At 35.8% G+C, this 27,192-nt stretch overlaps 1 protein-coding gene across 3 annotated transcripts in view; it reads right to left on the bottom strand.

Moving 5' to 3' along the window:
• RPS6KA3 (ribosomal protein S6 kinase A3) overlaps nucleotides 1–27,192 on the bottom strand; it is a 97,287-nt gene that overhangs the window by 44,578 nt on the left and 25,517 nt on the right. For all 3 annotated transcript variants that reach the window (XM_087829307.1, XM_016199373.2, XM_016199372.2), the window contains one exon: nucleotides 23,356–23,412. In XM_087829307.1, coding sequence (XP_087685433.1) covers nucleotides 23,356–23,412 — 57 coding nt within the window. The remainder of the gene's footprint in view (nucleotides 1–23,355; nucleotides 23,413–27,192) is intronic.

Raw genomic sequence — 27,192 nt, 5'->3', positions numbered from 1 at the left:
TTAGAAATTCTCAAATTAACATACACCAACCACCTTTACTGATCCACCAAGTAAACAGAAAACACACGGCAAGCAAATATACTTTCAAATTAAATATCAGAGACAGAATAACACCAGCCTACCACATAGGCCAATTTAACCTCTACGTAACATTAGCACTGAGGACTTCCAAGTCTTCACTTCCTATGGGAGATAATTAGAATAAACAGTTTTCATGGGGTGAGGGCAGAAGGTGTAAAGAAGTCTGAAAACAGATCAGAGTAATGTGCTGTGCTCTGACATGTGGTTGCATTAGGTAGAACTAATGCTATGTACAACCCCCCCCCCCCCCACACACACACCCTATTTATTGGGAAGAAGGGTTGAAAAATATTCCAGGGTAAAAGTGGAGATTTCTACCCTCAGCAAGGCCATTTGAATTAGTATGCTGAAGTTTATTCTGTTTGAAATATCTAAGTTACAATCTGTCTCTACCTGAAATCTGAGAGGGGAGAAAGGAATAACTCGAAAACTGCAAAACGAAATAACTCTAAATGTTAAATCAAAAAAGATTTAACCTTTGGAGGATAAGACACAGAAAAAAATGATCAGCATAATGGAATAGTGGAAGGTCTCAGGGTTAAGAGAAGGATTTTTATTTTTATTTTTTTAAACATGTCTTTATTGATTTCAGAAAGAGGAAGGGAGCCTGGCCGGGCCTGGCTCAGCGGTTGAGCGTAGGCCTAGGATCCAGGAGATCGTGGTTCAATTCCCGGTCAGGGCACATGCCCAGGTTGCGGGCTCGATCCCCAGTTGGGGGCATGCAGGAGCCAGCTGATCAGTGAGTCTCATCATTGATGTCTCTTTCTCGCTCTCCTTCTCCCTTCCTCTCTCTGAAGTCAATAAAGACATATTAAAAAAAAAGAAAGAGGAAGGGAGAGGGAGAAGGAGAGAGAGACAGAAACATCAATGATAAGAGAGTCATTGATGGGCTGCCTCTTGCATGCCCCTGACCGAAATCGAACCTTGATCTCCTGGATCCAGGTCGATGCTCAACCACTGAGCCATGCCGGCCGGGTGAGAAGGATTTTTAAAGACAGCAGATCTTTCAGTATATCCAAGGGAAGGTGTCAGAAGAGAAAGGTTGACAAAATATGTAAATATACATAGAATTCCAATTACTTATTCACCCTGAGATCATTCAATTAAGTACACCTTATTTAATCAAGACACATACTATATGTTACAGCCAAAAACTACAGTAAAACAAAACTCAATAAAACCAGAAATTACATGTCTGTCAAAGACTATTTTTTCTATTCTTCTTTTTGCCTGCATTACTTTTTCTAGTGCATAAGTACTATTAGTAGAATCTAAGTGTGCTATACAAACATAAACAATTTTTTTATTACTATTACATTCCATATAAATGTTTGAGATCAATTAACATTTTCTGAGACACAGAGTATTGGCAATATAGGAAATTACGAAGGTTTCTCAAAAAGATACAGCAGGGTAGCTTTCAAAAACAAGCAGTAAAAGGAAAAAAGCTCCTGTAAGAGGACTTTTTTCAGGAATCCAGGTCCACCATTTTACTCTGTAATACAGAAGTCCTACTACTTGGTGGCTTAATCATTTTCGACTCTCTCAAAACTTTGGCAACAATAATAATATGGTGTAGCCCTTTATCATTTCATATGCATTATCTCCTTTCATTCTCACGACAATCCTGTGCAGTAGGTATTACAGGAGAATCCAGTATCAGCTAACTCTAAGATGCGAACCCCTTTACGGGACACTTCTCTCCAAATGAGACCAATGTATAGGGCCTGAGAGTAAGAGCTGTTCATAACTACATTAGGAAAGGCAGAAAGCCAATTACCAAATTCCTTTTTGAAAACTCACAAAAAGCAATGTATATGTGCAATTGATTAAGTAAGATTTAGATTAAAATCCAGAAAATATTTATTAAAAGTGCCTACCGTGTATTAAGCCTAGGTTAGGTGCTTTTTCACCTTTTATCTCATATTTATGATTCATGACAAATCTTTGACTACATATCAATGTTAGAAAGACATGATGACAACACAGTGGAGTACACCCCAGAGCAAGCAAAAACATTTCAGAATTTTCTATGAACTTCCTCATTCACCACCAGAAATTTGACAGATCTTTTAAAGGCAAAATGGTTTGAGTACTCTAGTCTGAAGTTTAAAGAGATTAAGTAAAGATCACAAGCCAGTAACTGGCAGACTTAGGGCTCAATTCCAGGTCTCCTGACCTCTAATGACACCCAAAACAAAGCTCTTAGCATTATACCACACTGAGACTGTCAGTGGCTCTTGGTGGTTCCCCATCCAAGATGTGACAGGAACAAACTAAATTATGCCCCTCATCTTTGTAACTGGTCTGTATTTCTTGGGTAAGTTAGCTAAACTGACTAGAGAAGTGGTCTCTGAACTTTTGGTAGCACATCCCTATTAGTAATAAAAATTCAGCATATACCCAATATTTGTGTACTTGTCTTATAAATCACATACATGTGCTTTCGGTATTATTAAATTATATACATTATACATGGAAATGAAACTATAAAGAAGTTTTCCTTTCTTTTCTGTACCCCAAAGTGCTGTCATTTCCCACTTTGAAGACTAGTGGATTAGTCTAGAGGCCAAGTTCATGGGTTGGATTCCAGCATGTGCCAGTTAGCTTCCTATGGAAAAAACTATCTGTTCAAGAGCCTAACTGGAATCTAATGGCTATTTATGCCCTTAAATCATGAGGCTGGGAAGAACTATACTACGTAAGTTTCTCTATGTTTTACCACTTTTCTTTGTTGGGTAAGTGGGATGTGACTTATTAGGCTGTAATATTTTATCATCTTATATTTCATAGCAAATACCTACAATTGTCTGTCACAAATAAAGATGCAACACAGGCAGGAAAGGATTACTGAATTAGAAAAGTTCTGCACTTTGTAGAACTTTACAGGATTAATACAGGATTAAGCCTTACTCTCATAGTGTGAGCTATGATCAAGCTATGGATCTCAAAATAAATAGCAGTTACTATTCAGGAAAGATTTCATCTTTGACATTTATCCTTCCTTTGCTCTGTCAAACAAGTTACTAAAAACCACAGTCTCCCTTTGATTCCTTCATTCAACATGCATGGTACTAGAGATACTTTTCATTCCTTTTCTATTTCCAATATCATCTAGGCATAATCCTTCATTACCTTTCCTGTAGAAAACTGAAACTAAGCTTGGTTACTCATAACGCCCCATTCTGCCACTGCCAGTCCAACTCATCCTCCTGACAAATTAATTTTCTGAAAGTAGACAGCTCCAGTCATATGACCCGACTGCTCAAAAACTTCTCCAAGTTTTCCTGAATTAAATGCACTGCTTCATTTGGGCATTTCAGGTCCTCTACGATATGGCCTCAACCTACTCTTCTGGTATTATTCCCAACATTCCCTTACATGTAGCTTGCCAATCTGGGTTATTTCCTGTTCCCTAAATTTTTTTTTGTTTTAAAAATCAAAAGTAATACATACATGCACGTGAGTGACAAATCAGTGACAGAACAGCTTATGATAAAAAGTCTCTCCTCATCCCCATATCTAGGCTTTTAAAAAAATTAGTTCTTTCTGCACTCACTTTATTTCTTAGTTTGTTAACTTTAAGACAATGCTTATTGGTTTAAAAATAAGAAAGATGAGGGGCTAACATATTATGCCCCTTCCTTCCACCATCTTCCTCCCTGCTATTTGACAATTCTATTACTTTTACATAAACCTCTTGTCTTTCCTATCAGTTTTAGATGAGTCCTAATTCCTCACTTTGTAAAAGGAAGCTAATAGTGCCCATATATTCTTTCTCTCAAACTTCCCCCCACCTGCTGCTACCTGTATTTTTACATTTTTATTAATATTAAGACAATTAACATTCTCTCTTGTAACCACAACCAAATCCTTCACGCTCTCTCCACAGCCTGATCCTGAAAGCTGAAAGCCGATACAGTAACATCCACATTTTCATGACAATATATGGGTCCAAATGCAGGCTAGGAAGTATATTAAATTTCCTTTTATATGGGCCTATAACAGTCACTTCCAGGGCAATAATCCAAGGGGACTTAATTTTAAATTCATGATACATTTTAACTTTGATTTACATAGATTTCTTGTAGTTTTCTACCTTTCCTGTTTCTAACAGCCCCACATCATTCTTGGGGGGAGGGAGAGGTTAATTTGATCATTAATCTTTTCTTAGCCCTTAACCATACTTCCCATTCTTCCAAGAACCCTCTCTTGCCCTCCCATTGGGGTTGTTTTTTTAGGCCTTGCTGCACAGCTATTACCTTGGGATATCTCTTTCCTGGTTGCATCCACTATTTTTAGTTTGCATGTATTTCTCTTTCTTGGATTACTCCCTTGTAACTTCCTAAGAAAGGTGATGTGGAAGGAAACTTTCTGAACCTTGCACATCTGAAAATTTCTTTATTTTGTCTTCAAATTTGTGTAGTTTGGCTTGGTATCAAATTGTAGAATAAAACAATCTTGCCTCAGAATGCCAACACCATTGGTCCACTGCCTTCTAACCACCAGGGCTGCTGATGAGATAGGTGATGCTAGCCTGATACACACTTTTTGGAAGGTGATCTGGTTTTTCTTTCTGGAAGCTTTAAGATTTTTCTCTGCCCTTGTACTTCTGAAATTCCACACTAGTGAGATAAATAGAGGTCTTTTTTCCTTCAGAATGCTAGATCCTTGGTGAACCTTTATAATCTAAAGACCTACATGCCTTACCTCTAGGGGAACTCTTAACATTTCTTTGATAATTTCCTACTATCCATTTTCCAGGGTTTCTCTTTTTTGCAGCTCCTTTATTAGTTGGAAATTATATGTTTGGAATTGAATCCTTTATGCCACTTATCTTTTTTCTCCTATTTTCTGTCTCCATTTTTCTGAGACTTCCTTGACTTTATTTTCTTACTCTTATACTGAACTTTTTATTTGGGAAAATCTTATTTTTAAATAAAATATCAAGTACTCCTTTTCTCAATGTTTCTTTAAAAACAAACAAATAAAAAAACCAGCACCTTCCTCCACTTCCTACCTCTTCCCCGAACAGTGAATGCAATCATTCCAAATCATTTTGAGGCTACAAACTGAAATTTTAAAAATCTTTTTCTAAATTGGGGCTCAGAGCGCACAAAAAAATGTTCTTGGGAGTGGAGGGAAAAAAGATCAATGCCTATGGCTCAAGTTCCAAAACTTGTCGCTGTTTTATCCTCAATACATGTCTGGCATGTATTAGGTGCTCAGTAAATAAATGTTTAAATGTTCTAAGTTCAATATTTACTAAGCACATCAGCAAACTATTTTCCATCTATTTTTATGTATATGTAAAGTCAAAGTAGTATAATAGGCAAAATATGTGGTATCGTGATGCCCAGATTGTGCTTAATGTCACCAATTTTTCCAAGTTATAAAACCATGAGTATTTTAGAAATGAATTTGAGGTTCAACCAGGACATACTACTAATGCTTGGGCGATCTTGCACAACAGGTAGAAAAGCAACAATGTGATCTTCCACTAGCTCATACCTGGAATCCAATGACATGGGTACAGAGAAAAATATCAAATTCCTGAAGGCATTGATAACCCAGGGCAGACTGACATTTGCATATGACAAACATATGTCACTAAATTACCTGTTACTGAAATAAACCTGTCACATGAAAACACAGAACTACAGTTTGATAGTTCGTAAAATTGTGGTTTTGCCTCTAAGTACACAGTGAAGTCACTATAATTTTATGGAAAAAGAACTTTGTCAACAAAGTGCAGCACAGATATAAGTTATATCCATTATAATTACTCTGTGAGGCTCACATATTTTTACATTCTTCAGCACAACTATATTTTAAATGATACATGGATCCCTGCTCATTCATTACCACAAAAATCTTATTTTGTGTACTTAAAAAATTATAATAAATTACGTATTTTTATTTTTACAATGTCTGTTTATTTGATAAGTAAAGGTCTGGTTGTAGGCAAAACTGTAAGGCTGGCAGCTGGTCTATATCACTACCAAGTATCATTCGTCTATTCTCCCATCACTTTCAACATTTGCCAACCCAAGACTGTGTTCAGCACCCTCAAGCTATGTATTAGAATTCATCCATTTAAACATTTATTTACTGAGCACCTAATACATGCCAGACATTCTTCTAGGTGCCTGGGATATATAATAAATGAAAAAGACTAAAATCTCTGACATTTGGAGGAGAGGCACATCATCATCATCATCATAAATTATTATTATTAATGTTAGAACATGACATACCATGGGAAAGAGACTACCTTGGATAGCAGGGATCAGAACTGCAGGGGTGGAAAGGAGGGTTTACAATTTTAAATAAAGGCACCAGGGCAGGCTTTACTGAAAAGGTACTGTTGGAGCAAAGACTTGAAGGAGGTGAAGGAGTCAACCACCTGAGGGAAGAACATTTCAGGAAAAGGGACAAGCCAGTACAAGGGCCAATGTGGGAAACATACACGGAGACAAGTGTCTCTGGAATAGAGAGGACATAAAGGAGAGGAAGAGAAGAACAGTTCCAGGAGGGGATTAAAACTCAGGTGGCGCTCATGCTTTTGCTTCTTTTTGATTGCCTGATCCTAATGAAAATGTTTCTGATCTATGACATATTATCTTAGGCCCATTCCTTTTTGTTAGAAGGCAATTCAGATTATGGGCCAGGTACTATGCTACCCGTTAGAGATACTAAAATAAAGAAGAGTATCTGCCCTCTAGAAATTTACCTAGGGTTTCAAAGATTTATTACTGGATAAATATCTGTTGAGACATGACCCCTGACAGATAAAACAAAGTCAATTCAGTTAAAAAATATATAATTTTAAGAATTCTGTAAAGAATATCACTTTAGGCATCACAGAAAAATGGCAAAAGAAAATTCATGGACAGGTAGATTTTTTGGTGTCACACTGAAAGCCACCTCGTTTGTTTCTTAGAACCAACAAAAGGTCTGTAGGTTCCCTCTTAAATGGTCTTTAAAGTTCACCCTTTAAAGGAAAAAAAATTAATTTTTTTTCATGTTGAGACGAAAAAAATACAATTTTGTTCTTAAAATGTAAAAAAGATTACAGAAAAGAAACAAATCAATGCTGTCTATTTGAGTTATAGAAAACCTAATGGTGTAACATGCTAATATTAAGAAAACAAACTGGGTGCTATTAATTGATTTTCAAGTATGATTCAACATTTGGCATTATGCCCTGCCTTGTATACATAATTTCCTTTTTCCTCCCCTCCCTTGAGTCAGGAAGTGTGTTCTTAAGGCATTTGTATTTTCTAAATTGTTTTGAATGTCAGAAAATATTGTTGAAGCTTGAAGTAAAATATTTAAATAGTCCTTGGTAAAAGCCAATAAATATTTTCTAACCATGGATATGTAATCATTTTTTGGCTTAAGATAAAAACCTTACAAATGAAAAATGTAACTTTTAAATTATATTTAAACGTAATTCAAAATTTAAATATCACTCTATATACAGATACCTATAGTTCTATAGTGTAGTTTTTTATTTTAAAAGATACGTTAATTTTTTAGATGACCAAGATACATAAATATTATTTGGCTGTGACACATTGTTAGGCTGGTTATCCAAGTCATGGTGAGAAACCACATTTTAATTTAGTCTAGATTACAATTTGACCAAATCCAATTTACTTGATTTGCTAATGGATGATAAATATGCTCAGCATTTTTCATTTAACCAAATTCTTAAAAAGATTCTTCCAAGCCAGCTTCTTGTTTCCATGTTTGAGAAAATAGCATTGCTCGTTTTCCAGAGTAAAACTCTCAATCACTGCCACAAAAAGCACAGTTTCCTCCCAATCGAAAATCCCAGTCAACAAATTTAATTAATTCTCTTTACAGAGCAGCAGGATAGCACAATTCTCACAGCAAAATATGATTTGGCAGGATTTTAGATTAAATATAGCACAAATTACCATACACTACGCACATTTTAACAAAGTAATGCTTTGAAAACTGTGCCTATTCTAAGTTAGATAAAATTACTTGCTTAAAGTTACTTAAATATAGTTGATTAAAACTTCAAATTTTAAAAGGAACCAATTTCAACAAAAATATGACTTTAAGTTCTTCACTGTTTAATACAGTCTCCTACCCATAAAAATACTGCTCATATTATATGTAATCTCTTAAATATGAGTAAGTTCATGATTTTGTTCATGCCTGATTTAATACTGAGAAGTACAGCCATCCATTTTACTATACGATATTACAAACACTAGCAAGATAAAAATTACTCCAGCACTACAAAACCAACATAAAAATAAGTTTACAAAACACAGACTTGAAATATAGAATAACTCATAAATGGCTTATTTTTAATAAACAGAAATATAATCCTTTTAAAGTTCTATAAAAACTGGTTTTGAATTTTGAAAAGCGTCTTAAAAGAACATATAAAGTAACTGTTTAATTAGTATATTTATACTGAGCACCAACTAAAACACTTTAGTCTTTAATGAAGTTGAATAAAGCTTACCTGTATAGAGCGAACACGAAAAGACAAAAATTTAAACATGGCTACGAAACCATGATGGTGATAAAAGAATTTCTGACGGTAAAACTTAAGTTAGAAAGGGAAGGCCAAGCCCCTGCAAAGTTTTCTCCTACCAGCTGTTCCGGCAATTAGAAAATTTCCTGTCAGGCGGGTCCTGAAATGCTAGAAAAAGAGGCCTGACAATTTTCCTGTGGTAAAAGAAAGGAGAAACAAATGGCAAGGGTACTAACGTAGCTGATAGGTAGAGAGGCCAGAACAGGAAACCAAAACAGATCTGCTGATAGCAAAATCCTGTTGAAAAGTTCTTTACTCCGTGTTCCCAGCAATCCAGTGAATTTTCACAATCAGTGAAGTGAACCTTATTTTATTTCTGAATTCTGAGAAATGCCAGTATTTCTTAAGTATATGACTCTAAGAGCAACTGAAACTAGTCAGCACTGTTAAAATGGATGCACATGTGAAATTTAATCCTTTGTTGTGTTTATACATACAATCCAAAGGAGAGTCTCAAGACTATTTTAAGGTTATATATAGATATGTCATGGGTGTTCCCTGTCATTGAGGAAGAGTTTCATAACTATGGGAAGAAAATGACCACACGCAAAAGAAACTTTTTGATTGTGATATAAGGACTAAGTCTTCCTGTCTTAAGTGAAAGTAAATTACATTTAAATTCACATTTGTCACGAACATCAATTATCAATCAGGTTAAAGACTTCAAGGCTAAAACGTACATTTCTAGTTGATAAAAACAAAATAAAAAAGTCAATCCCTAGGTTATTACTGAGCAAAAGGAACACTTACTGAAGAAGCCAACCTGCAAAAGGAGAGGTGAAGTCACCAGACAATCCCTTACTGCATCTCATCCTCTAACAGCCTCTAGAAGCTCTTCTAAGGTATTTTGCTTTGGGAAATATTTTCTAAAGTATGCCAACAGTCAGAATATTACCAAGATAGTGGCATTTAAACAAAATCAAAGGGCAGAAGCATTGAGAGCTGTGGGAAAATGCAGTACTTACATTTAATCTATGTGGAACCAGAAAAACCTCAAGCATTAATCTACATTGCCAATACAAATTTAACAAAATCGCTAAATTTTCAAAACCTGAAGAGCTTCTAAAAACACCAAGAACAGTCGGCTCGCTTTCTGGATGAAGGAACTATGGTTCAGGTAGGCACATATTTGATGATGGAGCTATCTATAATGGGAGCTTAGTTCAGCACTTCTTTATTGAGCAAACATTAGAGTGCCCATTAGGTGCTACAGGTACCACATGAAAGGCCAGGGGCTTTTCTGCTATATCAAATTTTTATGGCAATGTTCTATAAATGTTCCTGCTATATCAAATTTTTATAATGTTCTATAAATGTCCTAATGGAAGATGAAGAATAAAAAATTTTGCTCAAGTAAAAAAATATCCTATGTAACCAAATACATTAGAACCAACTGGGAACCAAATAAATATCCAAAATAAAACTTTGAATTCTGCCTGGGAAATTGTGTACTTCTCTTGATTAAAAATACACACCTAAATTTTCAGCAAGGATAGTACTTAGAAAGTTTTTCATCAGAACACGAACCCTCCCATTTTCCAAAAGGAATTACTTAAGTCTCCTTACAATGCTGCAAAAGGGCAGTAAGGCTAGAACTGTCAAGAAGCAGCATATATCATGGTTATTGTACAATGGATTAAGATGCACAAAACAAAATAGAAGTGTCTCTGTATGGAGCAGTCATCAACTTTATTCAAGTAATATTTAAGTACAGGAGCAACCAAATAACCTTCCTGGAATTTAAAGGATTAGTCTAAATTGGCTTTAATGACTACTGATGCTCAGGTTAACAAGTCACATTTTGCTGTGTGTTGTGCTTTTTAATATTAGCATTATGAAAATGAAGCAGTATTTCAGATACCCAAATCTGAAATAAGTCTCCCTGAGTTGAAATGACACCTTAATTAAAACAGTGTGGTGCTGCTATATAACACTTTGGGAAAAATAGATTTCACTCATTGCCTTGTTTTTCTTTTATGTCTATTGATTTTAGAGAGAGGAAGGGATGGGGGGGGGGGACTGACTGCTTGCCTCTCATATGCGCCCCAACCAGGACCTAACCCACAACTCTTTGGGTAAAATGATTATGTGAAGCTAAACACTGTATTTTGTAAAGTTGGATTTACTCACCAAATCACAAGAAAACAAAAGTAACAAACAGGACAGTAAATGATGGTGCTCAACCACTGATATAAATTAATAGAGCTACAACTTGTTACTGAAAAGAAAGAAGTTTCTGTTACTGCATAATGAAAGGGCAATCTACAGAGATAAGCAAAATACAAAAATGCTGCATATTAAATAGAGAGAGACTCATAGAGAGCAGGCAGACAGCTCTGGTGTGTGTATGTGAGGGGCAAGTATTGGAGGGGATGGAGGGATTGAGCAAAAAAGATAAAAGAGAACTTGGACATGGACAACAGTGTGGTGATTTCAGGGAATGGGGGGTGGAGGTGGAAGAAGGCATAGAGGGGATAAATAGTGATGGAAAAAATAAAATAAAATGCTGCCTATTCACGAAGAAGATTGGCTATGAGCAGACATTTATAGCCATTACAGGGAGAACAGACACCTCCATTTTTCATTGTTTTTAACCCTTGAAAGAGGGCCAATTTTACTGTGAACTTAAAATTGCTCTAAAAAATAAAGGTGATATATGGGGAAAAATAAAATAAAGCTAAAGAGTGTCAAAAAAGAATAAATACGACACTTTACATCTGAGGGAAATGTTAGGACATTTGGCTGCCTGTTTGGAAAACACAGAAGCCATAAAGGAAAATATTGCCATAGATTTGATTATAAAACTCAAAAACTTCTCTACATCAAAAGGCACCATAAACAAAGTTAAAAGATTAGTTCACGTGACTGGAATCCCTTACAATAGTGTTACAACTCACGACTGAGCAACTGCTTTATTTGGGTGTTAGCTATCACCTAACCAGAATGAAAGCTCTTAAGGCCCTTTGGTACATTGCTTAAGGCATTTATTACTATTTGAGCACATCCGATTGCCCCCACCAAATTAATCTTCAGAACAGACACCATGCTTACATTTGTATCTCGATAGCAAATAGTATAGAATAGGAACTCAAATAATGGCTGCCTGAATAAGTATCATATACTGAAATCTGAAATGGACATTACTTGTGGGGTTGTGTGAATGAAACTAGATATTATTGTTCATATTTTTTCTGCCTCTAACTCAACTTTCTTTAAATTTATCTTATTATTATAAGATTTTCACTAGTTTTTCTTCCTTTGTAAACCTTACTGGTTTCCTCTACCTTATTATTTAAAGAGTAACTTTTGTTATAAAAATTATGCATGTAAATTATAAAAAACTTAAAAAATACAGATACACAAAAGAAAAAAACAAGAGAGAACAAAAATCTTTATTTTGGTGCATTTTCCCCCAGTCTTTTTCTTTATACATACATGCACACACTTAGACAATACTACGCATATTATCACTTTTTTCTGCAAAGGGCCAGACAGTAAATGTTTTTGGCTTTGCAGGCCATATGGTCTGTCAACTCTGCCACTGCAGTGGGAAAAGGAACAGGTGAGGTTGTGTTCCAATAAAACTTCATTTACAAAAAACAGGCGACAGGTTTGGGGTTTACTTTGCTGACTCCTGTTCTCTATTATTAAATAACCTTCAATGCATTATTCATGATTGCAGAGGATTCTACTATACAAATCCCCTGTGGCTGGGTATTTGATTTTCTATACCACTGGGATGTCCCTATCCTTTGTGCACATTGACAAACATTTAGAGATAATTTCTAAAAGTGAAATTGCATTTCTAACAAACAGAGTTTGCAGCATTTTAAAATTTTTTGATCCTAACTTATTTGCCAAGTCGTCTTCCAGGAAGAACCTAAATAATGAGGGAATCACACCAAGACCTCAGGCAGGGGCAAACGACAGGCCCAGCCAAGAAAGGGCCAAACCTGGTCATGCCCATCTTTGTTTACACATGAGCTCCTGTTGTTTTTGCCCTACAATGTCTACTGCTGACTTGAACAGTTGCTACAAAGACCATATGGCTGACAAAGCCAGTAAAATATTTACTACCTAGCCCTTTATAGAGAAAGTTTCCTGACAAAGTTTGGTCTAGAGCCCTCAAACAGAAAAAAACAGCAGTTGCAAAAGACTTGAGATAGGAATCAACTTAATGAATTCAAAACACAAAGGAAAGACCTCTGTGGCTAGAATTGAACACTGAAGAAAAACAAGGAGATGGGGAGGTAGGAAGGGGCCATATTAAGTAAGGCCTTATAGATTAGCAAGAAGTTTGGATTTGGATTTTATTTCAAGTGTAATGGGAAGCTAATCTTCCCAATTTTAGGCAATGGCATCATTACCAATCCCCAAAACCTTAAGTCCTTTTTGGCTCTTTCCTTTATCCAACTTCCTTCCCTTCATATTTGTTCCATCAACAAATTTTACTTATTTTATCTCTCAAATTAACCTCAAATCTAATTCTAGTTCCTCTGCTACTCTCAGTACAAATCTTCATCATCTAGTGCCATCTAACTGGATTTCCCGCTTTCCAATTTTCCCTGTGTAATACCTTCTCTTCTCAGCAGCCAGAATAATCTTAAAACAGAAATCAGACCAGGTTGTGCTCCTACCTCGAATTCTTCAGTGGCCTCGCATCACAGAACAAACTCCAAATTTCTCATAGTCTATGGAGCATAAAGCAAACACTAAAAAATGGTACCTTGATCCTGAGTTGGGAATATACTCACTACATCATTCAAATGTGATGTTAATATTTGGTTTAAGACATATTTTATCATGTTTAAAGTCAGACTATTTCTTTTTTACTAAAAGAGGAATGAATATGCAATTTTAAAAAATGCCTTTTTATTATCTATTAACATAGTCACTTAGTGTTTCTCCTTTGATCTACCGATTAAATAACAGATCAACAGACGTCCTAATATGCTTGTATTTCTGGGAAAATCCAATGTTTTGATAAGTCTGTACTTGATTTGTAATTTTTAGGATTTTTACATCTATATTCATAAGTTAGCAGTTTCCTTTTCTGTGTCAACTTTCATTTTATAAAACAAACTAGAAGACAATGAAAATTTTCTCTATGCTTTGGGACAATTTAAAGAAAACAGGAATAATGTATTTCTTGAAAGTTTCAAAGATTTCTCCTACCAAATCATGAAGGCCTGGCCCTGTAGTTATGGAAAGAGAGCTCATTCTATAATAACTTAAATTTCTCCCTTGTTATTGATATACTCAGTTTTTCTATCCCTTCCTAAATGATATCATTTAGATTTTCCTAGAAAACCATATATTTCAGCAAGACTTTCATATTAGTATAGAGTCACACTTAGTACTCTAAGTTAAAGTTAAGGAAAATTTCAAGCATATCTAAAAGTAAACAGAATAGTGTAAGTCTTTTGTACCCAGCACTTAGCTTTAACAATTATCAACTCATGTCCAATCCTGCTTCGTTCACTCACTTCCCCACACTCCCATACTTAATTATTTTGAAGCAAATCCCAGACATTATATCATTTCATCTGTAAATATTTTAGTTGTTATGATGCTTTAATCTCCTTCCTATCTGTGGTTATATCCTGTTTTGCTTTCCTAATGCTGTGCATTTGTGTGTGTTTTTCCTGTTTTCTAATTCACTCTTTGTGGAATTTATATTTAATTCCTTCCTCTTGCTTTTTATAGGTTTATGCTATAGTTCTTTTTCTAGCTTCTTTCACTGAGTCCTTAGTTCCTTTATTTGAATTCTCATATATTAATATATTATCTTTCAAGTATAATTCTAACAATGTCATTTAAGATACTACTATGTTCTAAGCACCATGCTTTACATGAAATTATTTCAGCTAATTCTCACTACGATAAGTACTATTATCCACACTACTGATGAAGAAACTGAGGCTTAGAGAGAAGTTAAGGAACCTGCTACCCAAGTTCACACAGTTTGGAAGAAGTAATGGCTGTGACGTTGGTGGGAGTATAACTATGTAATTCTATCTGGCAAAGGAGTGTGTTTATGTATGGCCAGTGGATAACTTAGGTCAGAAATGAGGAGGAGCTAAATCTTTTGATAAGACTCTGAAGGAAGACAGCTCAGTAGAGAATCCACAGCAGTGTTTCTGAACACTGTTCTACACTATACATTTGTCTGGCAAAACCCTAACCCTGGTCAAACTCAATTATCAACCATATTCATGACTCCATGATGGCTGAACCCTTCTGGAGAAATCAACCCCTATGATAAAAACTTAAAATTAACATGTTATTTCCTGGGCAATGTTGCTCAGTGGTTGAGCACTGACCTATGATCCAATAGATCGTCGTTTGATTCCGGGTCGGGGCACATGCCTGGGTTGCAGGCTCGATCCCTAGTGGGGGGTGTGCAGGAGGCAGCCAATCAATGACTCTCTCGTCATTGATGTTTCTATCTCTCTCTTTCCCTCTCCCTTCCTCTCTCTGAAATCAATAAAGATATAATTTTAAAAAAATAAAATTAACATGTTATTAACCAATTCCTTTGGATATATTTTTGTATGGATCATTCAATTTTTCAGACACTAAAGGATATCCATTAAGGAGAATTACTCTCTAGAATACATCCATCAGTAGATAATGTTATAAAGTGCTAAGGTTCTAAAGTTTTAAATCAGAGATGGAAAAAAGGTTTCATGATCATCAACTTGAACCAAATGGTAGTGGCTCTTGCAGTAAGTAGCAATATACCCTAGGTGGTATTGCTCATCTCCCTATCCAGACATTTTTTTCTGCTTAGTCTGGGGTTGTTTTACTAAGTCATGCTTGTCTAAAATGGTTTAAATTAAAAGACTCATTTAGGTAAAGGAGTTATAACTTTCAGTATGCCAGTATTTCAGACTGACTCAATAGAACATTCATACTTGCACAGAACTTAATCAAATCAGTTGACTCTCTTTCTAATTATGGATTAGATCACTCAAAGTGAAAAAAAAAAATGGGTACTGTGATAAATAAACTAGAGCAGAGGAGAAGCAATTTTGGATCAGAGGCACCATATGAGTTAGGCAGGCCATGATTTAAAGGTGGGGGGAGCTAAATTTTTTAAAAAAACTCTTAGGTATGAAGTGAAGGGACAGTAGGAAGTGAAAAAAATAGCCCTGGAAGAGAGCCAAAAATGTAGCAAAAGGAAATCTTACATGCTTGGAAATTCTGCCTATTATAAACATACCCCATATAATGCTACTATACAGTGCTAATTATAATGCTATTTATATAAGAAATATTTTCCTTAGTGGTATATACTTAATTCTACTAGAGTGTATTTTTCCCATGCTCTGAGTGCTAAAATATACTCTCAGCCAGCAAGAATTAGAACAACAGACAATACTCTATACCAGCAATTTTCAACTGGTGTGTGCTGCAAGAATTTTTAAAACACGCAATACCTGATTATTTAGTCAAGAGCACTGACCTCTTTTCCCTTAGATTGTTAAATAAAAAAATGACAACAGCCAACACAACAATAGCTGTTCGGCGTAAATTAATCAAAATTATGCCCTTTATGGTCAGATCAGCAAAAAATATATTTTTTGGTGTGCGGCAGAATTTTAGTAATTAGGTGTGTCATGAGATGAAAAAGGTTGAAAATCGCTGCTGTATACAATTAGTCAATAAGTGCCATTAGTGTATCACTCCACAAATGTTCCCTGCCAACGAGCACTCTACTGTACTTTCCTGTGTTGAGTGGGTTCTTTACTGTTTATTTTCAACTCTGCTAGGGCTCACTTTCTGTAGTTTCTTTTGTGTTTGTGCCAAGATGACTGTAAGAGGTGTGCAAGTATGTGCTGGACTCATGGCTTATATCATTTTGGATCTTCAAATGCAAGTTTTAAGGCAGCTTGAGGGAACCTTCAAGGACATGGAGGAAACCAGCGGACAACTAGAAACTGGTGAAATTCCCTGGATATTGTGAAGGTCATCATACACATCACTTCAGCCTTCGGGTTACTGTATAAATGGTAGCTGGAGTAATGGCATGCATGGAAGTTGGAAGAAACTACTGCTAAAGAGCCATGATGACTTCAGAGGACTTGAAAAGAACAGGGCACTGCCAGTGTACTTCTGCCTGTGATCTTCATAGAGGTGCTGCTCCTTAATTTGGGATTTAAGGTCATCTATAATCTATCTCCACTTTACTTTTTTAAACCATTTTTATCACTACTACTTTTAACAAGCTTTCTCCAATCCCTGACAATCATGCATGTGACTTAATACAAGAGCTACAAAGACTGAGTTGATATGTATAGTGTTTAGGACTATAGTAATACAATATTTACGAAGTTGATGCTATGAACAATTAATGTGTGCGTGGTTATTAGAAAGAAGGATAAGGGGAACAGAAAAATCAAAGGGCCAAGTTAAAAGAAAGTCCAATTATTTCAGAATTTTGTCTGAGGCCAGGCCTATTGTCAGCAACAAAATCACTAGATACCACCCTAGTTCCTAAGGGGTCTATTTTATCCCTGGTGAATAGTCTGAGAGAGCAGGATCTACCTCTGGAAAGAAGAGGACAGAAAAATTAACATTCACTGGGCTCTTACTTTGTGCTAAATATTTATCTCCTTTAGTTTTCAAGCCCCAGAAGAATCTTTCTCTGGTACTACAAGAACCATTAAGAGAATTATTTCCAACTAAACAAGAAACTGCTTTAATGACTCTTAGATGACTATGGAGACCTAAACAGTCAAGGCTCCCTATTTCTTCAGCATGGAGTCTTCTGGCCAGATGATGAAGGATGAAAAATTCTGGACCCCAGGAAGATGTCTTGGCTTGAGGTGCTATACAGCACTCTATCTTCTGCTAGATAGTCTGTCTCTACAGCCCCACCAAAATAAAAGATACAAATAATCAACTGTCCAGCAGGGAAAGGAGAACAAGACACTGGCTGGAGCAAGTTAACTGGTGAGAAATTCAATTAATTAGACATAAATATGGATTACTATACAAACATTCCTGGGGGAGGGAGATGGGGAAAGGTGATGTCTATCTGTTACATTCTGGTATGAATGAATTTAATTACATAAATTTTCTTATATTTTCTAAGGTACATGGAGGAAATAAAAGTTTTCACTTCAGGTGTGTAAAGACAAGAAAGGATGAAGCCTTTAGAAAGCCAGAAGAAAGGAAAACAACATCAAAATTCCAAAGATGGAAGAGAAGTAGATCTAGGATACAGGAAGGAGTCAGATTGCGGGCAAAGAATAAAGGGAAGAGAGGAAGAGATGAAGTGTGAGGGGGAAAATACAGCCAAAACGAAACCAGGGGACATGTTCAAGAGACACCACAGGGGCAGCTTAGTAGGCCTTTACTTGATCTCCCTATTTCCAGCCCAATGCCTCACCCCACTTCCTACTATGCCTGGGGTTTCCCAAGTCTGCAGTCTCTGGTTCATTTTCCTCTATGAAATACCTCTGTCTCTTCCAGGGGTAGGAAAGGAGAGAGTGAAGGTGCTTTATATAGACAGTGAACCAATCTGTTTCAGCCCAGCGCCATATCTCCACTTTCCATAGTACCTGGTGACCTCATTCTTAAGCTCTCTGGGGCTTTGGGGGCCGTGAATAAGGCTTGCTTCCTGCTGATATACTCCTCTAAAAGCACTCAGGTCCTATAACTTCCTCTTGTATGACTCTTTTATCTGATTTTCACAGTTATATACTGTGGTTCAACTACAGAAGTCTTCTAATTCCAAAGACCACATTTCTGTTTTTCATTCTTATTGTTTTGGGTGATAATTTCCCAGAGGGGAAGCAGACAAAAACAGCTTTACCTTGCCATTTTAAAACTAAAAGTTTCCCTTATATGCTTTTGTGTTTCCAACAACCTAACAGAGTTCTTGGCACCCAATAGACATTCATTAACTACTTGGTTAACGAATGATTAGCTGTAGTTACAGACTAAGCTACTGTAACAAAAAGACCTCAAAATGCAATGACTCAAACAGGATAAGTGCCTATTTTCCTTTCACGGTGCACTCCATAGGTAAGAGGGTAGGTTAGGGTGAAGAGGTGTCGCTAGATCATTAGGTCATTAAAAGGCCCAGATTTCTTCTCTCTTGTTATTTTCCATGCATTCTAAGGTCATGTCGTGGTCAAAATTTAATCATTACACTCTGCATTCTAGCTCATGGAAAAAGCGGCAATCAGCCTTCTAGAAAGCCTATCAGTTGACAAGTTCCACACATAAAATTATCATCTCATAATTTCCATAGGCCAGGAATCTGGGCCAACAAACGTGTCAGCTTGGAAGTAGATCCTTCTCCACGTTAAGGTTCAGATGAGACTCTGGCCCTGGCCAACTGCCTGACTGCATGCAGTATGTGAGACTCTGATCCAAAGAGCCCAGTTAAGCTGTGCACAGATTCCTGGCCCACAAACTGTGAGATAGTAAATATATGCTGTTTCAAGCTACTAAATTTGGGGCAATTTGTTATGCATCAAATAGATAACTAATGTGAAATCTCAACTTTCACTATTTAAATTATCAGTAACTGACAAAACACTCTTAATTATACATTAAAGGCAAATATAATTTAAAAGTATAAAGCTAACATATATTTTGACAATCTTTTGTATTTAACACCACTAAAGAAATATTAAATACTTAAACCTAATTCCTATAATCTGGAATGACCTGCTCAATAATTTCACCCATACTGCTGGTAATATCTTAGTCATGAACCTTTTCACCCTATCTCTAGAATGCAGTTTCCTTCCAGAGGTAAGTGTTGCTAATGCTGTGAGTGCTCTGAGGGAAAGTACGAGCCATGTAATATTGCAATGGAAAATGCTTTGATTTTAGACTGAAGAAAAAAAAATGTAAGGTTTTCCTTCCAAAGGAATTGTTATATAAAGATAAAAAAGGTAGCTGGTGGCAGAAAAATCAGTATTAACACTTACTGATTGTTTTCATGTTTGCTTAAATGCTAATAAATGCATACTACAGACTAATGAAGTAAAATGCCTCAAATGGTTTGGGAGGTACAGAAATCTAGACCAAATGTGAAGGCAGCCTTGGGCACTAGGCCCCATGCCCAGGTCCCTGTGGTAGCCAAAGCATAATTCATGCATTCATTTAATTAACAAGCATTTATTGGGGTGATGGATATAAAACAAGGAATAAGTCAGACATGGCCACTGCCTCATGCAGCTCACAGTTTAGTAGGGAATATAAACAAATAAGCAAGCAATAAAAATCTAGTATAATGCTGCTATTTAGGGTATGCATAGATGCTGTGGCAGCACAAAGAAAAAACACTGAACTCAAGGTGAAAATGGCAGTGAAAGGAAGATGTCTCAGTTGAAGAGGTATCAAAACTTGGATCTAAAGGATGATCAGAAATGGAGCTGCCATTTGACCCAGTGATCCCACTTCTAGGAATGTATCCTAAGAATCCTGAAACACTCATCAGAAAGAATATGTGCACCCCTATGTTCATAGCAGCACAGTTTACAATAGCCAAGATCTGGAAACAGCCCAAGTGCCCATCCGTAGATGAGTGGATAAAAAAGCTGTGGGACATTTACACCATGGAATACTACGCAGCTGTAAAGAAGAAGGATCTCGTACCTTTGGGACAGTATGGATGGACCTGGAGAATATTATGCTAAGTGAAATAAGCCAGGCAGCGAAAGACAAATATCACATGATCTCGCTTATACGTAGAATCTAAAGAGCTTAATAAACTGATGAACAGCATAGATTCAATGACATGGAAGCAAAGATGAGACTGACGAATGTCAGAGGGATGGAGGAGGGTGGGTGGGTGGAGGGGGAGAGAGTAACCAAAGAATTTATATGCATATGTGTACAACCCAAGGACACAGACAATGGTGGGGAGAGGGACTGGGGAGGGGGAAGGGATGGGGTAGAACAGGTCATTGGGGAGAAAAAGGGACATCTGTAATATTTTAAACAAAAATTAAATTAAAATAAATAAATAAAGGATGATTAGTAATTAACTGGAGGGGGGCGGTAAGGGGAAAAAAATTCTGGGAGAGGGAATATCGCCTCTGAAGGCCCTGGAGCAAAAGAGAACTCAAATGACTGGACTTTCAGTAGAGGGCAGAGGTGTGTGGCTGGAAAGGATACAAAGGAGTACACAGAAGCCTTATCACACAGCACCTGGTAGGTCACACTGCAGAGTTTGGACTTTATTTAAAGGAAGCACAAAACTATTAAAGGGTTTTAAGAACAGTACAATAATCTCACTCCTCCATAACTGACTAAATGTTCATGACAATTTGTTTGGTTTCCAAAAAATTAACTTTCCCACGATGTTAAAACACATATAGGTGCCTGGCCGGGCGTGGCTCAGCGGTTAAGCATCAACCTAGGATCCAGGAGATCAGGGTTCAAACCCCGGTCAGGGCACATGCCCGGGTTGTGGGCTCGATTAATGACTCTCTCATCATTAATGTTTCTATCTCTCTCTCCCTCTCTTTTCCTCTCTCTGAAATCAACAAAATATATTAAAAAAACACACACACATATAGAAACATGAATGTCCTTGGATGTGAAGACTTAATATTATTAAAATAACTTTCTTCAAGGTAGTCTGTAAATTAAATGTACTTCTGATAAAAATCCCAATACATTTTTCAGGAGTACTTGATAAACTGTAAAATTCATCTGGAAGATCTATAAGACTACAATTTTGAAAAGTAAAACAGTGGGAAGGCTTGCCTTGCCATATATAAAAGTACAGTAATTGAAACTGTGTGAAGTCAAAACCTTCAGGGATGTTGTAGATTGAACTGTGCCCTCCAAGGTATGTTCGGTATTCCCTATCTGTACTTTACATGGTGCCACACAGGTACTCGACTTATTGGGGTGATCACTTTGTAAGATATATAAATGTCTAATCACTATGCTGTATACCTGAAACTAATATTGTATGTCAATTACAATTGAAAAATAAATTTTCAAAAACTGTTAAAAGGGTATGTTCAAGTTCTAATCCCCCATACCTGTGAATGTGATCTTATTTGAAAATAGGGTTTTTGCAGATGTAATAACGTTAAGATGAGGTAAAAATGGAGTAGCGTGAGCCCTAATCCAATAGACTGGTGTCCTTATAAGAGGAAGAAATTTTGGGCACAGCAACACACAGGGAGATTGCCATGTGATAATGGAGGTAGGGATTGGAATGATGTGTCTACAAGCCAAGGAATGCCAAGGACTGCCCCACCAGAAGCTGGAAGAGGCAAGGAAGGATCCTCCCCCAGAGCCTTCAGGGAGAGCATGGTTCTGTCAACACCTTGGTTTCAAACTTCTAGTCTTCTGGACTGTGAGAGAACAAATTTCTGTTGTTTTATACCACTCCGCTTGTGGAACATTGTTAGGGCAGCCCTAGGAAACTGATACAACTGGTATATGGCAATTTTATACATAATAAAAGAAGGATCTCAAATGAGTGAGAATGAATGGGTTTGTTATTCAATAAGTAGAGATTAAGAAAAGAGGCTATTTAGAAAGGAAGGTTAGATTTCTACATCATGACAGGTACTAAAATTCCAAGTAGTTTGCAGAGCTAAATGCTAAAAATAAAACCATAAAAGTGGTAGATGAAAATGTAAGAGAATATTTTTATAACTTTGGTGCAGGGAAGGATTTTCTAACTAAAACATGAAACCCAGAAGCCAGATCTGATGACTTAAAAATGAAAAGTTTACATATACAATGACAGACAACATGATTAATCTTAAAAAAATAGGGAGAAAATATTTGCAAGATACATTATAAACATGGAGTTAATATCCAGAATATATATAGAGATAATACAGATCAAAGAAAATTGGATCAACACAAAAATATAAAAGCCAATAATGCGTGGATACTCAACTTTACTAATAATCAAGTGAGATGCAAATTGAAATGAGAAAGTATTATTTATTTAGAGTGTCTCAAATTAAAAATAATTTCTCATACTATCCAGTGTTGAATATCCTGCTTGACCGTACCCTATTCAACATGGAATTAATTTTTGGTCTGAAGGGCAATTTGGCAGTGTCTACTGAGATTTAAACGTTCATACCCTTTGTTCCAGCACATCTTTTTCTAAGACTATATCATACTGAAACACAAGTTCACAAAAATAGGGGAAAATTACATTAAGTATAGGACAGGCATAAAACAGAGTATTATACAACCAAGCAAATATTTAAAAGATGTAGATCTATATTTTCTGTCATAAAAGATGTTTAAGACAGTAAGTGAAAATAACAAGTTGCAGAATGTATGTATTTTGTAAATATCAACAATAATTGTCTTATGTATAGGACAAAATGAAAATAATAACTGAGCTGCTAACAATGGTTACCTTGCAGGGGGAGATAATTTATTTACTCGCCTCTAATAAATCTATGGTTAGTTTGATTTTTTAAAAAAAGTTTTAAGGTACTAATGAAAAACTTTCAATAATATAAAAGCATTTTTTTTTCATTCTCAAAATCAGTCTTATCAAACAGTTTTTAAAAATGTCACTGGCATATTCAAGAATGTATTTAGGTAAAATTCATGTGAAAGCATCAATAAATTTCTAATACCATAAAATCATTATTTTACTCAGTTTAAAAGAATACTTAAATTTTATGGTATCTGATTTATCTATATCCCTTATAATACAACATTTGACTTACAGTTTGTGGATTAATCTCCTCCTCTCCCATAGGTTCATCCATAATTTGCTGTCCATTCTGTGAAAAGCACAGCAAGTAGAAAGTTACCAAAGCAGATCTTACATCAGTTAAAATTAAATGAAGTCAGACAAAACAAAATTGTATAGGATTATTTTCACCCCTAAAGGGTTCTAATGAAGTACAAAACCACCATACAAGTATGCAGTTGCCAATTTGCAACAGGTTGTGCTTCAAAAGTTAACATGTAAATTGTTCGTTTTAAACGATAAAAACATTCTTCAATGGAAATGATGATAATAATAAATGATAATTACCTTTCCAGGTGAGCCCTTGAATTTATTTTAATAGTTAAATGCATTACAAATGATCTTATTCAAACCTCATCAAACTTCATTTATAATACTTTCTATGGGAAAACACATTCTAAAATCCAACTCCATTGATAATTAATCAGGGCAACTGACTATTTCAGGGGAAAATTAAGCTAGACCTCTATATCAAAATAGATTCCAGATGGATTAACATTTAAATGTCAAAAAGAAAGTTATACAAGTACTAGAAGAAAATACAGGTGAATAATACTAATGGGGTTAGGAGGGTAGAAATCATAAAGAAAAAACTGACATTTGCATCCATAAAAGTTTAAAATGTCTTCTGCCAGACACAAAAAAGTAGAAAGACAAATTGATTACAAAAAAATAAAAGCAACATATGATAAAGGGTTGGTATCCTCAATATATAAAGAGCTCTGTTTTACAAACCTGTAAGAAAAAACGATGAACCTCAACAGAAATGAGCAATAAGGGAAAAAAGAGTTCAGCCTTAGTACTAATCAAGGAAATGCACTTAACTGAAAGATACTTTTGCTTTTCAAACTGATAATGATTTACAGAAAAAATAACACCCAGCACTAACATGGGAGAAAGAGCACTCAGGATATACTGCTGGAGAAAGTGTAAATCAGCTCAACCTTTCAGGAAGGCAATATAAGTCTATATTTGAAAAAAACAACACAAAAGTTTGAAAGAGCTCATCATGTCGACTTATTTTTTTTAAACAATGTACAAGTGTGCAAAGTTGTACATACAAGAATGCTCACCATAACTTTTTCCAAAAAGAACTCCAAATTGGAAATCTAAATTCCTAACAATAGAGAACTAGTTAAATATGTTTGGTACATCCACATTATGGAATACTATGCAGTCATTAAAAATGATGATAAAGATGTAAATTTATTGACATGAAAAGACACTCACATGTAATAAGTGAAAAAGCAATTTACAAAACAATATGAATTGTAATGATCCCATCTTAAATAAATATATACATGTTTCAATGTATATATTTCTATGGGAAAAACTCTAGAAAGATATACACCAAAATGTTAACAATGGCTATCTCTGGGTAGTAGAAATTTAGACAATTTAAATTGTTTGTTTTTGCTTGTTTGAATTTTCTAATGTGTCTACAATGAATATGTATTATTTGTGTAATTTAAAACAAAATAAAACAAAACCAGAGTCAGGAACATACAGTGTCTTCTCTAGTTCCTTCACTGGAAAAAGGAGTCAATTCCCTTGACCACTTGTTAATTCAGCAAATGTACAAGAATCTAAGCTAACCATCTTTGGAGCACTGTCAACTAGAAAATAAAAGGTAACCCACCCCATTACCCTATACCCCTCATGAGGCAGCTGCTCTGAATTTGAACTCCTCTCTCTACTCTCCCCATTCCTATTTATCCATCCATTCATCCATTTATTTTATTTCATTCATGTTATGTTCTAGGCACCAAGCTGGAGATGAAAAGTTAATAAAACATGACCCCCATCCTAGAGATCCATCCTAAAGGATCTCACAAATCTACTAACCCATAAAAAGGGCACTTTTCATTTTCAAACACTCACAGAGTATGTTCTTAGGTTAGGAAATGCCTATACAATATTACAAAGCACAGAAATAGTGCCAAATGAAGAAAAGGGGGAAGCAGGTATAAAATCTTTATTTTCCTAAGGCACTTTCAGAAACCTATTTCTATGGTAAGGACTCAACTCCAGGATACATCTTTCTCCTAAAAGCCAAAACCATTTATTCAACTGAACACTGATTATTTTTATCCAGACATCCCAGGTGAACCTTAAACTAGCTCTTAAGAACACTGGCTTTGGAGTCAGACACCTAGATCAGATTTCTGCTCTTGTACTAATTATGAAGCCTTAGATACATTATTTAAACTATCTAGGCTTTAGTTTCTTCATATGGAAAGAGAAGATTAAAAAGTCATATCTTCAGAGAGTTATAAAGACTAAATGAGATCAATATAAAACCCTAAGCACAGTGCCTGGCACTTAGTTAACAACATATGATAAAGGGTTGGTATCCTCAATATATAAAGAGCTATATATTGTCAGCTATTTTAATTATGTCCAAAATTCAATTCAATCACCCCCTCTGTGGCCCACCAATCTGCTAACTTCTCCTGTGTTTGCTATTTTAGTGAGTGTTACCATCATTCACCTAGTAACCCAAACTAGACTTTCTCATTAATTGTACAGTTGTCTTTCTATAATAATCTGCTCAACAACTCCCCTATTATTTGGCTTTTAGAACCCCGGTCTAACTAGAGCTACACTTACATTTTCCATGGGAATATAATTTGAGAACCATATGCTCCTTGTGACTTTCATGTATGCAAAGCAAGAATCACAACTTATAACTTACTTTTAAGGCAAACTGGTACAGCAGAACAGCATTAAACTTCGAATTGGTGGACCAGGTATAGAATCCTAGGTCTGCCACTTACAGCTTTATGTTTTGGGGCAATTCAGATTTTCTCCTAGGCTGTTACTTTATCTGTTCAAAATGAGGAAACTTGCCCTGTCTACCCAATGGGTCACTGTTAGGCTCAAAACTGAGTTAACTCATAAGAAAGCACTTTATAAACTATAAAGAGCTTTACCAATGCAAATTTACTATTATTAAGGTGAGGTAGATTCATGAGAAAAAATAATACTCCAGCTCTAGCTGGTTTGGCTCAGTGATTAAAGCGTTGGCCCTCAGACTGAAGGGTCCCAGGTTCGATTCCGGCCAAGGGTATGTACCTCAGTTGCAGGCTCTATACCCGGCCCCAGTTGGAGCAAGTGCAGGTGGCAACCAATCAATGTGTCTCTCTCATATCAATGTTTCTCTCTCTCTCCCTTCCACTCTCTCTGAAAAGCAATGGAAAAAATATCCTCAGGTGAGGAGTAAAAAAAATAATACTACTCTATAAAGTCTTTTTGATCTTAGAATTTTAAAATGTTTAGGATTTGTAAGGGATCTTGAAAGTCATCTGTTCCAAATATACATCATATGCTTCAGTTCTTTCTATCCCATTCTCATCTGTATTTGAACACTATCAAGACAAGAATGTACTGCTTCACCAGGCAGCCTACTACACCATCTCAGGAAAAGCTTTGACTGCTGGATAAAATTCATTATACAGGAACTTTCCTCAGCAACAATTCCCTTTAAGAGGATTACTAATATATGATGGCTAACTTGCCTGCACTATATCTGCAAAGTCACAGGAAGTAAATCTACAGCTATTACTACAAACCACCCCAAGTCTGTTTTTTTCTAGATAACTTAAGTTCCTTAAAGCATTCCTTTTAGACAGATGAGACCATCTTCTTTCTGAGCATGCATTCAATTCCCCTTAAAGAGGAGTATACAGAATAGCATGCAGTGAACATTCCAACCTTGATAGGACCAATGTAAAGGGCATTATCACCTCTTCTGTTTTAGATAATAACTTTAATATTAATGCAATTCACATATGCAATATATTTAGAATGT

This window comes from Miniopterus natalensis, chromosome X, assembly GCF_054644295.1.
Source record: "Miniopterus natalensis isolate mMinNat1 chromosome X, mMinNat1.hap1, whole genome shotgun sequence".
Classification (NCBI taxonomy): Eukaryota; Metazoa; Chordata; class Mammalia; order Chiroptera; family Miniopteridae; genus Miniopterus; species Miniopterus natalensis.
This window is presented reverse-complemented; position numbering and strand designations above follow the sequence as displayed.